General features: G+C 41.1%; 1 protein-coding gene across 4 annotated transcripts in view; it reads left to right on the plus strand.

Annotated features, from left to right (window-relative positions):
• Window positions 1-16,677, plus strand: part of FHIT (fragile histidine triad diadenosine triphosphatase) — a 1,508,464-nt gene that overhangs the window by 1,238,088 nt on the left and 253,699 nt on the right. For all 4 annotated transcript variants that reach the window (XM_045862036.3, XM_064594290.1, XM_054504652.2 and 1 more), the window contains 2 exons: window positions 3,517-3,662; window positions 6,029-6,058. In XM_045862036.3, the coding sequence (XP_045717992.1) occupies window positions 3,517-3,662; window positions 6,029-6,058 (176 nt within the window). The remainder of the gene's footprint in view (window positions 1-3,516; window positions 3,663-6,028; window positions 6,059-16,677) is intronic.

The following is a 16,677-nucleotide window of genomic DNA, read 5'->3' on the forward strand; positions in this document are numbered from 1 at the left end:
CCTCTAATCCTCCCTCTGTACCTCCCAGAGTACTGCAGTCACTTACTTTGGTGCCCGTCTCCTGGACTGGAAGAACAGGAGCAACTTCCTGTTCTCCTTTGCTATTTCCAGAGCCTGGCACAGCATCCACACTTACCTGGTGCTCACTGTTCACTGAGTGAACAAATGAATTATAATTCCTAGTCAAAGTATAAAGCAGCGTTTTTATACGTATAGTTTATCTGAGACTCTGAATAATCTAGATACTTCTTTCTGTAGTTTTTTTTATAATTACATAAAAGGGGTTTTTCACAAGGATTTTACCCTCATCATTATGTTTCCTTTGTGCTCATATGAAAATTAATTTGCGTTAGAACAAGTTTACGTTTTTCCAGCTCACATCCAACATTGGTTCTGATTATGCTAAATATCAGGAAGAGATCTCTTGGAATTAAAAAAAAATCTTTCAGACCCTCCCAATCTTGTGTAGATGGCTGAAAATAAATGGATGTTGTCTCCATTTTGTCAGGGTCTTAGTACTCAGAGATAGCTGGCAAGAAGGTCTGGTTCATAATGTATTCGCTCATTGCGGCAGTGCTTATTAAGTCTGGTGTTCTGGGCAGGGGTGAACCAGTCTTCACTCTCGTGGAGCTGATGTTCTCATTCAGGTAAGTAGTAGCCAACCCAGAAAACTGCCAGGTGGTGGCAGGGCCTCTGGCAGGATGGAAGTCAAGTGATAGAAGAGAGAGTAACTGGGTAGCAATTTAAACTGGTGGTCCTAGAATGCTCCTTGGAGAGAGTAGCATTGGAATTAGAATTGGAATGATAAGAAAGAAGCAGCCATGCGAAGATTATGGGGAATTGAATTGTAGGCAGAACAAACAGCTGGGACAAAGTCCCCCCCCCCCCCCCAGTCTGGGAAGGAGTTTAATGTGTTAGACGAACAGAAGGAAGGCAAATGTGGCAGATGTATAGTGCATAGCGGAGAGGTGGGGGGAAGAGGAGCTTCAGGAAGTAGGTAGGCAGCAGTGGGGACATAGCCTGTGTTGGGCTTAGGACATAGGCTCTTTTCTGCTCTGGTTTCAGAGGAACTGAGGGATGGTGGTTGGTCCTGACTTCCTGATGCCATTTTGTACCTAGAATGGCCTGGGGAGACTAGTGAGTCGGCTGTTGGTCAGGTCGATGACTCACACAGTAGCCAGGAGCTCCAGAGCCCCACCCTGTGTAAATCCAGACCCATCTACCTCACTATGGAGTCCTGTGAAGCCTACCTGTGTGTCCACTGCCAGGTCAAGATGCCTGTTTGTCCATCCGTTGGGTCCCAACAGAACAAAGACAATGATTACCTACATGAACACCTGCCCAAGTAAGCACCTTTAAAAGTTAACCCTATTTCATCTTATCATTCACATGGAAACATTGTTTGTTGCAGGCAGATAAGATGTTTTCTTAATAAAGGGTTAGATTTCAGGAAATATACATGTTGGGGCAACGTGGCCTAAATGGGCAGGTGAAAAATATTCACCTAAAATGAGAATGTGTTTAGCCTGTCCAACTGTTTTGTGACATGTTGTTATTAGTATTATTAACGTTCAATTAATAATAAATGTATGTGATATACGACCCTGTGGTTCAGTGTACACAGGATGAAATAGCTGACAGATTCAGCCATTTTGATTCACTTCCATAAATGTTTTGATTCCTTAAACATTGGGTCAAGTCAATTCTTAGCATCAGGCAAGGAGAATGAACAGATAATAAAATATTTTTTATGGCATTGGGACAAAAAAAAAAGTTTCAGATGTCACTGATATTACTAAAGTTATCAGAAACAAAGAATTTCAGATTCGTTCTAACAATTTTGACAGTAAGCCGTTGTTTAAATAAAATGTCCTTCCTTCCCCACCTGGTCGCTGTGCTTAGACATAGCTCATCATGACAATTAATGGGTATTGCTGGAAGCTTGCAAAGTTGTCATCTTGCTGTGGTTTGGTGAAGTCAGGGTCTAAGGGAGGGTGGAGGGAGGAGGAAGGAGAAGGAGGTGCTGGGAGGAGGATGATGGGAAAAGGTCTCTTTTAACAAAGAAGAGGCAACTCAGAGGGAGTGGAAGCTGGCAATCTGCTAAAAGGAAATGAAAGGAAATTCTTCATTTCTAAATGGTTCATTGACCCATGATAATAAAGCAGCCCTGCCAAAGAAGGATAATTATCTTTTTAAGTATCTGATGCCCTGTGGGTGAAGGCTTCCCTTCTCCCCTCTTGAAAAATGAACTCAGATTAAACAAATGCTCCTTTTCCTAGTTTACTGTTGACATGAATTTCCTGATTATGAGCAAAATTAATCAGTTTTTCCTTTCTCCCCCCTCCTTCTTCTCTTATGGAAATCAGGCCCGCCCAGCTGAGCTCAGTGCATTTCCCTTTGGGCTCTGCGTCCTACCAGTATGATGGTCTACAGTGCTTGATATTCTGGTGAGACTAGCAATCATAGAATTGGGGTTTTATTATGCCTCTTAGCTCCTTAGCTTTAGGCAAAGCATGATCTTATAAAACAACAAGAAACGGGAAAAAGGAAGGAAACAGAAAAGAACATTAGAGCACTTTTTTTTCTCCTGCTGGTACCTGAAATCTAAACAAAAAATAATATATCTATCTGTGTGTGCGTGTATACTATACATATATATGCATATTTGCCCGATTGTATGCATGTAGCCACACGTATATGAGGAGTTCAAATACACAGACAACTGAAATGTTATTGATGGTGTAACATTGAATATTAATTTGCCACCAACATGTGATCAAACTTACTTTTTTTTCCTCTAAATTTTGTTTGTTCGGGCCAATATCATAAATATGTTGACTTGCCTTAAGACGGTTTTGTTTGCCTAAGTAAAAAAACCAAAAAACCCTTTTTTCTTAAGTTAATGATTTACCTTCAGCTGGCTTCCTGAATTCTTAATAATCAATTTGAAGAACACTTGTCATAAATTGCTTAACCCCATGGTACATCTCTTATCAGAAATAAAGGACACTGTATATTTTCAGAATGACGACACTCCTTTTAAACATAAATAAAATAACTCCTATAGTATTTTCATTACATTTTTCTGTAAAGAGATACTGAAATTAAAATTTTAATCATGGGTATTCTGCTTGCTTTTCCAACCCAGTGCCTTTAGCTGCTTGAGAAGACAGAGCTTTCGAATTGGGGTCAGGAGATAATGGTCCAGAATAGATTTTGCCTCTTGGCATAATTATTTCAGCCAGCACTTGAGTCTCTCTGAACATTAATGCCCCTTTCCCTTAAAAGAATTTCTTCAGTGTGCCATCCCTTTCCCTTCAAAGTATAATTAACCATGTTTATAAGCTCTTTTTGAACTTCCTGGAGTTTGGTGGTTGGTAAATATTTGTTCTTTTATTCCTTAGTCTTTGAGAGTTCAGGCCTTGGGCCAAGGGGATTCAGTACTGTGGGTATAAACTTCTTGGTAAAAATACTTCCCAAAGAAGCAAAAGTGTGCCTTAACAGAACTCACCACAGATGTCCTCGTGTGTCCCCTTCGGCCAGTGGAGCGCTTCCGAGACCTGCGTCCCGATGAAGTGGCGGATTTGTTTCAGGCGACCCAGAGAGTTGGGCTGGTGGTGGAGAAGCATTTCCAAGGAACTTCTCTCACATTTTCCATGCAGGTGAGTGTACAGATAGCTCAGAAGTTATTTTTCTTCCTTTTCACACCCTAGCATTAGGCTCTCTCTCTCTTTTAAGCTGCCATCTCACTGGTAAGGCAGCTGTGGTTGTTCATGTCTTTCACAGTAGCAGAAAAAGGTGTTACTAATCCAGGACTGCCCTACTATCTATCCTTGGCCCCAAGGTGGACTGTGGAATGTCAGCTGAGACACTGTCTGCAGCGTTGTTTACAAAGTAGGTGGGAAAAATAGACACGTGATTTCATGGGCATTAAGACATTCCAGATCTTTTCCTGGGACTCGGGCTGGACAAGTCATTTTTATTGCATGGTAAATATGTCTTGAGCTCTGCATGGGCCTAGCCTTGCTCTACCTCAGGATAGTAGAGACATGCAAGTTACATGGGGCCTTGCCCTCAGAGGGTTCCTTGTCTCTTTAATTCAAGCACCAGTGATTGATTGTGGATTGGTATGAAGCTGGATTGATGGAATATTCTGTGTGGCCTGCTTCCCAGGAAGAAAATGAGACACCAGCCCCTCCACCCTCGCCCCCGCCCCGATCACTGGAGATCTTTAGGCAGAGGTAGAGCCAAGTGTAGGAGGAGGAGGTCTGTGGTGAGTCATCAGCTGTGGGAATTGAGTAAATCAATATAACATATCCTGTGCCCCTTCAGATCCCCCTTGGGAAGAGTTGGGGAGTATCAATACCTAATTAAAGTCCTTAGTGGCCTCGAAATCACATGACTCTGCAGGGACCCTTTGGAAAGAATTGACTTCTTCCATCATGTGATATCTTGCCCTCAGTACTTTAGTTGTGCAGAATATTTACCATCCTCCTTCTACCCTCCTCATGTCCCCACCATAGACCTTCGAAGAGAACAGGTAAAGAAGGCCACTATTTTTAGGTTATGGAAGGCTCAGACTAAAACTGCTCTTAAATGCTTCTTAAAAATTTTTTTGCTGCCATGTCTGTGTTGAGAGTAAACTTCCCTTTAAAATACTGTGTGTGTGTGTGTGTGTGTGTGTCATGTCAAACCATTTGAGTCACCTTCATGCAGGTAATTAATCTCAGGGTGGGTTTATCAAGCTTATGCTATAAATTATGTTTCCGGAGAGACCAGATGAAGGCAAGTGGCTGAAGACATCTGTCAGTGTTAAATGAAATGCTAGAAGAAAATTCACATTCCCTGGAAATAGCCAGGGCTAGTTATCTAACACGATTTACTAGAAAGTGAATCCCATAAACAAAGGAACTGACTTGTGCGTAGCACTTGGAGTACTTTCATAAATGCCGTGTTTTCAAACCCTTTAAAGCTTTAAACCATACTAGGATATTTATTCCACAATCATTGTGACCCTCCCTCCCCATGGATACATATGTAGATAAAGGAAACCAGAGTTTTACAAAACAGCATTTACCCTTTCAGTGCACTCTAATCGTTTTTGTTGTATTATCTGGTTTGTTTTTAATGCTGATCACAACCCATTAAGCTGACTTCATGACCCACTAATGGGCTGTGACTTCAAGTTTGAAAACCACTGATACACAATTCTACTTAATCTTGGCCACAGCAGGCCAAACCTTCTTACCCATTAGTCTGGGTCACAGAGGTAGAAAGGCTTGCTAAAAGTTGCAAGGTTTGATTCAGTTTTACAATTTTTGATTGTAGACATTGCTTGTTCTGGTATCTCAAACCAGCTAAACACTTGTTTTTGCTTTGTATTGTGACTGATGACTGGGCAAGTTGGCCCATTTTCAACTAAACCAATAGTATTGTTGGGTTTTAAAAAGCTGAAAAAGGCCCAGCAAAAATGAATGCTCCTACTTCCACACTCCCCCACCCCCACCAAGGTCAGGACAGCCAGAGAGGGCCCACTCTTGGGTGATCTTCCTGTATAAGACAGCCCATATTCTTGCTTAATGGATTATGTTTACAGTAGGTGTTTGGGTTTTTTTTTTTTTTTTTTTTTTTGAGTAGAGACTTGTAGTAATCAGACATTAATTAAACTACATCTGATTTAAAGATAACCAAAAGGTGTGTAATTTACCTCCTCAAACATTTCCAACCTTCCTTTAATGCAATTAAAACCATAGCCAAGAGCAAAGAGCATGGAAAGTAGCAAGAGGGTTGGTTCACTGGATAATTTATATCATTTTTATACATAACTTTTCACTTACTCTCACGCAGAAATGGAGAACTGTCTGGTCCCACACATTTGAAGTGAATGGTCCCCGTGAGAATACTATAAATTAACACACAATGAAATTGGATCTAAATTATTAACGGGAGATATTTCTGAATAAGTAGGAGATATCATCTATCTGGTATCACCTCTGTTATTTATCTATTTTTTTCCCCCTCCTTCCAGGATGGCCCTGAAGCTGGACAGACTGTGAAGGTGAGTGCTTATTATGTGCATACAAATTAATAAGGGGCAGTTATGAGAACTAATAAAAATCACACTGAGCCATTTGCAGCACATTGCTGGTTCATTATGTTATCTTCGAGGTCAGAGAGACCCTCAGTGTTAGAGCCATAAATCCTGGCATTATAAACTATGCCAAGCAATATGCTTCCCATTAGTTTACAAGACATTTACCTTTTGTAGTAAAGTTATTATTGTGTAAATGCTAAAACAGAAGCTAAATCAAAAAGTCCAAAGACAGAGACTGAAGTCAAAGGAGTTCTGGGTGAGGTCTCATCTAGGGAACAGCATGTGAGCCCTGTGTGGATTGGCAGGTCCCATGTGAAGCTGGGGTGTCCGTGTTCCTCACACACCCTCTTTCTGCTGCATCATTCTTGAGCACCGGGCTACATGAGGTGCTTGCCCACGTGCTTGCCCACAGTTCTCCCTTCACTGCATGCTCTGCTTCTCTCTCTCCTCTCTCTCTCCACCCACATACCTATACTTTTCCTCCCTTTGTACTTCATACCAAAGTTCTAACCTAATGGAGTCAGTGGAGCTCAAAGATGGGTTTTTAAGTGTGCTAAAAGAGGAAAGGAGGATTTGTTAGGATACTCTCTGCTTCCCTAGTAAAATAAAATAAAAGAATAAAATCCTGGGGGCGCCTGGGTGGCTCAGTTGTTTGAGCGACTGCCTTCGGCTCAGGTCATGATCCTGGAGTCCGGGGATCGAGTCCCACATCGGGCTCCCTGCTCAGCGGGGAGTCTGCTTCTCCCTCTGACCCTCCCCCTCTCATGCTCTCTCATTCTCACTCTCAAATAAATAAATAAAATCTTTAAAAAAAAAAAAAAAAGAATAAAATCCTGGCTGATTCTGAAGCTGGATTTCAGCCCCCTTCATACAAATGCAAATTCCTCTGCAGTTAGGTCCTATACCTAAATCATAGAAAAGGCTATTTTTTTTTTTTTTTCCAGTGCTAGAAATCAGAAGGAAGTCAAACGAGGGTGCTAATGTGTGATACTTTGCAAAATAAGGTTTTACGGCTTCAAGACTGGCTGTGAGCGGCTAAGGTAATGCTTGGTTCCAAACAGTGCCCCCAAAAAACATAGTCCTTTTTTGATATTAGTTTGCATATGGCTTTAACGTTTAACAGAGTTTCCGTGGGACTTTTAATAGAATCTCTGGGAAGTACTTGTGAGGAACAAATGTCCTATAGGGACTGCCATCAAGTTCTTTATGATAAAAAAGAGCTAGCCTCCTGATTGCTCCAGACATATGATGTCATAGGGACAGAGGGGACTCACAGCTTCCCTCCACCCCACTGTCCACCCCCATGCCAGGCTTCTAAACATGCAGCCACTAAAAAGAGTATAATATGGGGCGCCTGGGTGGCTCAGTTGATTAAGCGACTGCCTTCGGCTCAGGTCATGATCCTGGAGTCCCTGGATCGAGTCCCGCATCAGGCTCCCTGCTCAGCAGGGAGCCTGCTTCTCCCTCTGACCCTCCCCCCTCTCATGTGCTCTCTCTCTCAAATAAATAAATAAAATATTAAAAAAAAAAAGAGTATAATATGAATAGCTTCTTTTTCAAATCATTTCTTGAAATACAAAACACAATGTTTAAGTCTCGTTGCTAGTTTTTTAAAAAACTCAGTATGCAGGCCTCAGTCAGTTAAGCATCTGCCTTCAGCTCAGGTCATGATCCCAGGGTCCTGGGATGGAGTCCTACATCGGGCTCCCTGCTCAGGGAGGAGCTTGCTTCTCTCTCTCCTTTCCTGCTACTCATGCTCTCTCTCTTTCTCTCTCAAAAATAAATAAAATATTAAAAAAAAAAACAACAACTCAGTATGCAAATGTAAATTCCAACAACACCAGATTTAGTTAGATGCTGTGTGCACTATCTGACCGAATTCCTTCAGCTGTTGCAAGTACAGCTGTAGATGCATAGCTAATAACGTGGGAGAATGCACAAACCCTATCAAGTGGAATGCACAGGTTGATAAGATGTACATATTAAACATATCATTAAATGTATATGAATATATATGTAATATCTCAAAATTTCATCTTGGAATTCTGAAGGGGGTATTAAAATTATGTCCTATATAAGCAGGCACTGAATAGAGACAAAAAGTCGATGCATGGTTGCCAGGGACTGGCGGAAGGAGGGCATGGGGAGTGACAGCTCAGGGGTCAGGGTTTCTTTTTAAGTTGATGAAAATGTTGTGGAATTAGTGGTGATGTTCTTGCAATATTATGAGTATTCTAAAACCTACTGAATCATACATTTTAACGTGGATGATTTTATATTTGAATTCTATCTCAGTTAAAGAGAGTAATAAAACACAGTTAAAAAAAAAAAAATCCAACGAACACCAAGTCTAGCAGGGCTGGGCCGCAAGGCTGTAGACTCTCTGATTCTAATTGTGACTACCTTTTTGGTGTCCCAGTTATCTAGCCAAAAAAGTTAATGGTTTTGTTAGCTTCAGTGGAGTAATCCTTGGCCTATAGGACTCATACACGAAGTGTTGAACGTGATTATTATCCTCACCACCGTTGTTATTTAACATAAGTTAATTTTTTTTAATAATTCTGTATTTTTGAATCAGTAGATTGTATTGCTTTGGACATCTCTTACCTGTTTCCAGCCCAATCACAGAATTATCCCAATATGCATGAGGGGGGCCTCTTACATCCTTTGTGGAATATAAAGTGGTAAAAAGAAAACAACCACACATGTGCAGATGAAAACCTCAACTGGTGTATGACAAAGTTTAGGAAACTGTCCTTTTAGACCAAGTCCACGTATGTGAAATTGTCTAATCTATGTTTTTCCAAGTGCATTCCTTGTATTACCTGCACAAACATTAATTTTGGTGTTAGTTAAAAAAAAAAAAAAAGTTGACACTCTCAGTTCTCATTCTAAATCTTGAATACCCTACTTAGGTATTTAAGTGTTTGGGGCTTGGGAGTCTTCATCGTGAACCAGCACACCATGAGTCTGTTCAGAGCCTGGCTGTTGATCACCCTCGTTATTTTATGGTGATAAAATAGTAGCTGGTGAGGGCTGCACCCCCCTGATGCGTGGAAGCCAGCCTTCCAGGAGCCAGCCCCCCGCATCCTCAGGGAGCCGAGCAGCACCTTCAGTATTCGGTTGTCTGGTTCTGAATCCTGCAGTTCAAGACGGAGCACTTCATATTCTGAAATTCACTGACTTGCCCCCTTCAGGGTAGCATTTGACAGCTTGCCATGGAGCGCACAGTGACCGTGAGCTTCATCTCTGCCTCTCTGTCTGACTCTTGGTATTCTGCTTGATGCCTGGCTTTGGAACCATTTATGTCTCATACCGGGTGGTAAGAACAGTAAGCCCAGTAATGATCTCTTCCCCTGAAGCCACTGTTGTTATTGTGAGTGAAGGTGTATTCCTGTGTGAGACTCTCGAACGTGGTGCCCCTTTAGGGTTTTTTGTTTGTTTGTTTCAGGGGCTTTCGATGCTGTTTGGCAAAGAACAAGGGTGGCCTCATGTACTTAGTAAGTAATTTGTAGCACGAAAGGGAAATGGGTTCTTATTTTTCAGTTCATTATTCAGTCTCCTTTTGAATTCAAAAGTAATAAAGCCCTGCTCTCTACACGGTGATCATTGCAACAATTTGGACATCCTGCAGGCTTGAAAAACAATCTTTTTTTTTTTTCTGGTTTTAGGCATGTATCACAATATACATCTGCATATCACTGTATATACACGTACAGCCATATGTCGCTGTTTTATTAGCCTTTTCTGACTCCCATCCCCCATCTGAAGTGGCTCTGCCAAAGCCTTTACTCCCTATCCCGTTGTCTTATTTGATTTCTTTCAAGGCATTCTTTACTGGTTTTTTATTTGTTTGTGTAACTGTTTTTGTTTCTGTACCTATATTTCCTTAGCTACTCAAAAATGCTAGCTTTTGAGCACCTGCTTTTTGTCATTGTCTACTATGGCCCTTTTGGTTAGTATGGGGAAGATAACGGGACTTTGATAGAGCAAACCTCTGCTCATCAGTTTCTAACTTGAGTTAACATGAAGCAGCCGATGATAGGTACTTGCATGTCAGTGTGTAGTTGGGATGTGGGTTTCTTGGGATTTCTCTCAAGAATCCCCTGTATTTCAGGCATCACTGACAAAGACCAGAATTTCCACTAATCAGGTTCCCATATAATATTCCAAAATGTGATTTGAACTAGCCAAATCATTAAAGGCGCTCTTCCACCCTTTAAAAGGGATTCTCCTTAGTAAGTTTAATGTGAGATATCTTTTAGAATAATTACTATGTGCATCTTTGGGTGGGAGGGTGTTTTAGGTATATTAAAGAGAGAAATTTATGGCAGGCAGGTAATCTAGAATCTCATAAGAACTATTTATAGAATATGCTTGCTTACCCTTTTCTGTGTTTGTGGACTTGAATCCCCTACTTAGATATTTAATTTTCTAATATTAAGGCAGTGGGAAGTAAGTGTCTTCGTTACTATTGATATATTAGCAGTTACTTTTCAGATTGCTTAGGAAAAACAAGAAAAGGAATTCTTTTAAAAAGTGTGATTTAAAAATTAAAACCAGGGGTACCTGGGTAGCTTAGTCAGTTAAGCATCTGCCTTCAGCTCAGGTCCTGTTCCCAGGGTCCTGGGATCGAGCCCTGCCTCGGGGAGCCTGTTTCTCCCTTTCCCTCTGCTGCTCCCACTGCTTGTGCTCTCTCTCTGTCAAATAAATAAATAAAATCTTTAAAAAATTATAAAAAACAAAAAATTAAAATTAAAACCAAAACAAAAGCAACTATTCCATTTACTGAGGGGTCTCTATGGTCCTAGAGCAGATTTACTAGTGGAGATTTGGTAATCTTTTCAATTCATGAACATAGAGGACATTTTAGCTCTTCGTGAAGTCCAGTAGTTAATACACTTTGGTGTCAGTCAGAGGTTCCATAGGAATATTAGCTCTACTATTTTACTGTGGACTTTGGGCAGGACTCTTAACCTCTCTGAACATCTGTGCCTTCATTTTTCAAATGGAGGGAATCCTGCCTATTGTACTGAGTGATGGTGAGGAGAAACCAACATGAATAAATAGCCCAGCCCACCACATACTGTCCCTGGGACCTTGTGCATGTCTCTTAATATTAACCTTACCCTCAGTTTTCTCATCTGGAAAATAGGCAAAGACTGGACTTAAGGAGAATGTACTTGGCATTGAGATTGTTTGTGGCCCTGATGAGTTCACAATAACACACTGAATTCTGTCACTGTTAACTTTTGCCATTTTGCTTAAATTCTTGAGAAAACTTTCTTCTGATCATATGACTTGTGCTTTGAATATCGACTTTGAATTTATTATAAAAGTGACCAGTTGAACATTCAGAAACCTACCTTATTAGTTGGGGGGGGGGATCTCTACCCTGATATATTTTTAGCCTCTGCTGTACCCCTACAGTAATAGGTCACTCATGGTTCCAAGCCAAACATATACTTCAGTTACTTGAAGTAGGTTTTCACAAAGCAGAAACCTGCCTGCCCCCTTATGCTGATTCAGTAGGTCTGGTGTGGGACCCACGACTCTGCATTTTAACAGACACTGTAAGTGATTCCCATGCACACCTTAGTCCAGTGCATAGCATCAAACCGATGAGAAGATACAGAGGAATCTCCACATAACTCCTTGCTTTCAACCCAAATGAATTCCTAAAATTTGGTGTGCACGGAATGGAGAAATTGACACCCTGAGAATGAAAATGATTTTACTCAACTGTTATTTATTATTTTCATCTGTAAAGAAATTTCACGAGAGCTGTAATTTGCCAAAGAAGTTTTATCCTTGATTAAAGCCATGACGAAAAGTGCATTGCCTATTTATATCTCATGCCTGCACCTACTGCAGGAAGAATTCGTATTTTAAGGACACAGTAGCTTTTATCTTGTGGAATTGCCTGAGAATTTACATCTCTTCTCTCACAATGAATCCAGTTTTGCCTGAATTTGGTAACCCAAAACCAATTTTGGTGCTCAGGGGATGGGTTTGGGCATACATGTGGGAGTGGACACCTCCAAACCTGCCCCTCCCTCCTGGCACGTATGTGTGTTGACTGCCCCCGCTTCTGGTGATCTGGGGGCCAAACCTCTGGAGCCTGGCTCCCCAGGCGGGAGAAAGGAACCATGAGCCTGCCTGTCTCCTGTGGGAAACTTTCTCTCTCCTATTAGACCTCCAGTCTTCTTCTAAGTAGGTATCAAATCATTGTGTTTTTCCATTTCTAAATTGTTAATTTTGATTTGCATGATGTCATGCAAAGCCCTGAAAGAAAAATTACCCAAGCCCCTGGTGTTTTCTGGTTACTATTTTTTTTTTTTTTTCTCTGTTCTTTCAATGTCACAGGCAGCTTCAGTAGATGGGATGGGGGATGCTGGAAATGGAGTGAGGATGGAGGGGAAATGTCATCAGGATTCCAGCATACTGACAGAGAGGGAGGGCTCTGGAGCCAGATGGCCTGGTTTCAATACCAGAGCTGTCACCTACCAGTCATATGACCCAGCAAAAGTCAACCTTTCCTAGCCCCACCATTCATTTATAGATTGTTATAATGAGGGCCTCAGTGATCCCCTACCTCCTAGGGGTGCTGTGAAGACCAAGTGCCTTTAAAACAGCACTTGATGTCCAGTACATCTGAATAAGTGTTTGCTTTAGTTTTATAATTTTCACTTAATCCTCATAACCCTTAATAGTGGACATTGGTATTTTACACTTGAGGAAACCATGGTTTATGGAGGTAGAGTAACGTATCAAACCGCACCGCCTGACTAATAGTAGACAGAGATTCAAACCCAGGCCTGTCTGAGAGCAGTCTCCATTATATCATGTGGCCAGCTATTCCTGAAAAACACCTTGCCTCCAGTAAGCACAGGGGAAGGTGCACAAGGAGAGATTTTGTAAATATTTTGTCACCCTCAACACAGATTAATTTGTATTATTTCGCTTTGCTTAGGATAATACTGGCTTCTCCCTAAAAATACCCAGAGGGTTCTCTCTGTTTAACTTTGTTATACAGGTGAAGGTTAACTAAACTAAATGCTGCTTTATTGCTGTATGTCCGTTTGTAGCAGAATGATACGTTTTAGATGTTTAATTTTTCATTAGTGCTTCCAAACAAATTTCTTTAGTGTAATTGGACGACCTGACATAAGCAAAGTGAGCATTTGTCTGTTAAATTTATTTTGAGATGCGTAACACAGAAATACGGCAAATGTTGAAGATAGATTCTCAATGCCAATGTTTTATAGATTTCAGTAGGGTGTCTTTTACACCTGATGTTCAGTTGGGGGGTTTTATTTAATCACTGTCAAGTCAAATATCCTATGAAAAGCAAAGTGCTCTGTAGACCCCAAAATGCTGTATCAACGTGACATGCAATTATTCAGTCACCTTCTTACCTCTGTTGCTGCAGTCAGGGGTAGTCACTCACTCTTACCATTTTGCTGTGGAATACTAAGTGCTCAGTAAGTCATCACAGAAGGAATTTCTTTCTCACTCTTTTGCTCTGTAAGTTTCAGGCCTGGGAAATTGTAAAATTCTCCAATTCTGTATAACCAGCTCATGGTAGGTTTAAAGTTTTGAACCTGTGGCATCTAAATAATGGGCTTAGCCAAAATGTCAATGCTATGTAAACAAACAAACAAACAAGAGGAAAAAAAAAAGAAACATGAAAGAAAAGGTAAAGTTAACTCAGCCCAATTAATCATGTGACAAGGATTCAGTTTTGAAGGGATGTGGTCATGGCAGTCTCAGTAGATGAACTATTTGTTATAAACCACATCACATACCTTACATAGCAAATGGGGAGGGAACATCCATTAAATAATGTGTGATTTGGTTGAAATTGGACACCACAGCTGAAACAGATACAGATAATAATATAAACTTCTGTTTCAGGAGTTATTAACAGCAGAAATAAAATAAAAAGCAGATTCCTTATAGGCTGTCTATATTAAGTGTAAAAATGCAGATCTGTATATTGCTTCAAGATTTGGACACAAATAGGGTTGGGATCCCCCCATGTGGAGACAGTAAGAAGAAGGAGCACACTGTAGGATGTCAGGGGCACCCAGGGACCTTCAACTCCATAGATATATTTTATTTTTAAGTTGAGTAATGTGTACCCCTTTGTTCATTACATTATTTATATTTTGTAATATCATTGATATTTTAAATGTATTTTGAAAAACAATATACAGCTTTCTCTATAATTTTTTTTTTCCACAGAGGTCCCACTGGAAGGTGTTCCATCAAGAAATGACTATTATAATTCATTCTTTTTCCTTTATTATCCTTAGCTATAACTGGTTCTCATACTTCCTATGTTCAGATGTCTGATAATGGGGCCCATAAAATAGATTTTTGAAAAGCTCACAGTTGATTCTATTGTTGCCCAGATTTAGGAACTGCTGTGTTATGTATTTCTATAAATACATTTTGATTCTGGGTCAGTGACCTAGGCAAGATTCTTGCTGCCATATCCACCCTAAGTTACTCAGTCCCTTTCAGGGACGCTAAAGCCATTGGTAAAATAATTCTTAAGATCCAAAAGCAACTGGAATCATAAGGATCTGATGACTGAGCCTGGGTCAGATGGAAACCAGCTTAATGAATAATAGACATGGCAACCTGCAGAGCTACAGACACGGAGAAATTAGAATAATGACCTTCCTAATGACATTTAAGTGAAAAATACAGGGCTGGTGGAGGATCCGTCATGGCCCTTGGGCCAAACACAGTGAGAAATTCTGCTCCCTCCCTCAGTGTGAATCATGTTAGTGCTAGGAAAGGATAATGTTGAAATTTTAACCTCGCGTGTCACGAGCATTGATACCGCACCTGCGGTCTCATAGCAGATTCCCTCCGTGGAGAAGCCATTCATCTGCCAAGATTAGGGAAATGGAGGTGGACATCTCTGGAAGCCTCCTGAGTCAGATGAATCCCAAACCTCAGGGGGAGAGTACAAAACGGATGGTTTGAAATCCTTCTGGGCTCATTTGACATAAAGATAATATTTTGGGGTTGTGGTAATGAAAACTCCCCTCTCCTCCCCCCCGGTTGTTTATTCTCTTAAATAAGCTTTTCTTGTTCCCCTCCCCCCCGGTCATTTATTCTCTTAAATAAGCTTTTCTTGTTCCTGATGTTACATGAAAAATCAACATGAAGTTGTTTAGGTTGTTGATCTTGCCTACAGTGGTTTAGAAGAATAAACAACGTTGAGTGAACAAAGCGAACTCACAAAATATTCTTTTACTTCGTGGTGAAATCCGTTTATCCTAATGTTCACATTCAAATATCCCACCATAGGGTCCACGTATCAGGACTTATTTCCTGAAAAAATATTTTCTTATCATGCTTTGTGTGCTGGGGCCCTGAAAAAGAACCCAGCTGGGCCTTTTATTTGTGTTTCAATTCATCCGTCAGTTGTAAATGGTATGAATTCCCAGATGTAATCAGGTTCTAGCAGTATAATTTTGACAAAATTGTTCAGCCATGGAAGGAGTAAATATGATTCCAAGCTCAGCTCTGCTATCAGATGACCAGAGATGAGAGTCACTCTCAAGGAAGAAACTCAGAGCCTGGGATAATTTGGAGAATCCCAGAAGGGTAAACGACCTTGGAAGGCACGTGGTGTCATCACCTGTCGTGCAGATGATCCCCCTCTGTAGCCTTTAAATTGGTCTGTCGTCTTCCTCTCTATCTGGAAACCCAGTGTGCTGTGAGGCAGCCTCTTCTGGTTTTGAACCGCTCTGACCTGTGGTTGATGATGAGAATTTCCTCACCATCAAAGGTATCCTGTCCCTACCTCACAGGGAACGAGCATCCTGTCTGCTCGTGTTTTATCACCTAGCACTCAGTCTTTATTATTTTAATTTATTCTTCCAGTGCCTACTATGTACCAGGTATTGTCACAGGCCCTGCTAGATCAAGAAGAGTGAGACCTGGTCCCTGTCTTTAAGGGCAGTCTGAAATAAATGCTGTCGCAAAGACAGACTGAGGGGTTGTAGAAGTTCTGTAGTACCTCTGAATTCCTCTCCCAAGAAGTGTTTGGTGAGCACCTACTATGTGTCGGGTACTGCCAGGCACTGGGGTACAGTGGAAGAACAAGCATCCAGGGAATAACTTTCAACTTGTTGTCTGTCTTCCTCTACACCCAAAGGAACGTAGAAAATAATTGTGAGCTTTGAGCAGTATTAACAAGGCAGTGACAGGTTCTGTGAGAGGAAAAACACAGAGGAAGGAAAGATGGTGGAGTGACTGCCCTAGATAGGGTGGCCAGCCCAGGCCTGCTGGGGAGGTAAACTGAGACTTGAGGAATGATAAGGATCCATCCCAGAGGAGAGCTGGGCAAGAAAGAGCATTCTGGGCAGAGGAGACAGCAGCAATGAGCTTGGCAAGTTCTAGGAGATGATTGATAGCCCTGGGAGCAGGAATTTGGGGTAGAGAGAGGTGAACAAGAGTCATACCAGGCCTTGTACACCCTGGTAAGGAGTTTTAACTCCATTTTAAGTGTATGCGGTGTTTGCATTTTATTCCAAGGGCAGAGGGTATTTCACCTGTGC

The sequence above is a fragment of the Mirounga angustirostris genome, unplaced genomic scaffold (assembly GCF_029215605.1).
Source record: "Mirounga angustirostris isolate CCGP_5_RB_7025 unplaced genomic scaffold, mMirAng1.0.hap1 SCAF_1, whole genome shotgun sequence".
NCBI classification, from domain to species: domain Eukaryota; kingdom Metazoa; phylum Chordata; class Mammalia; order Carnivora; family Phocidae; genus Mirounga; species Mirounga angustirostris.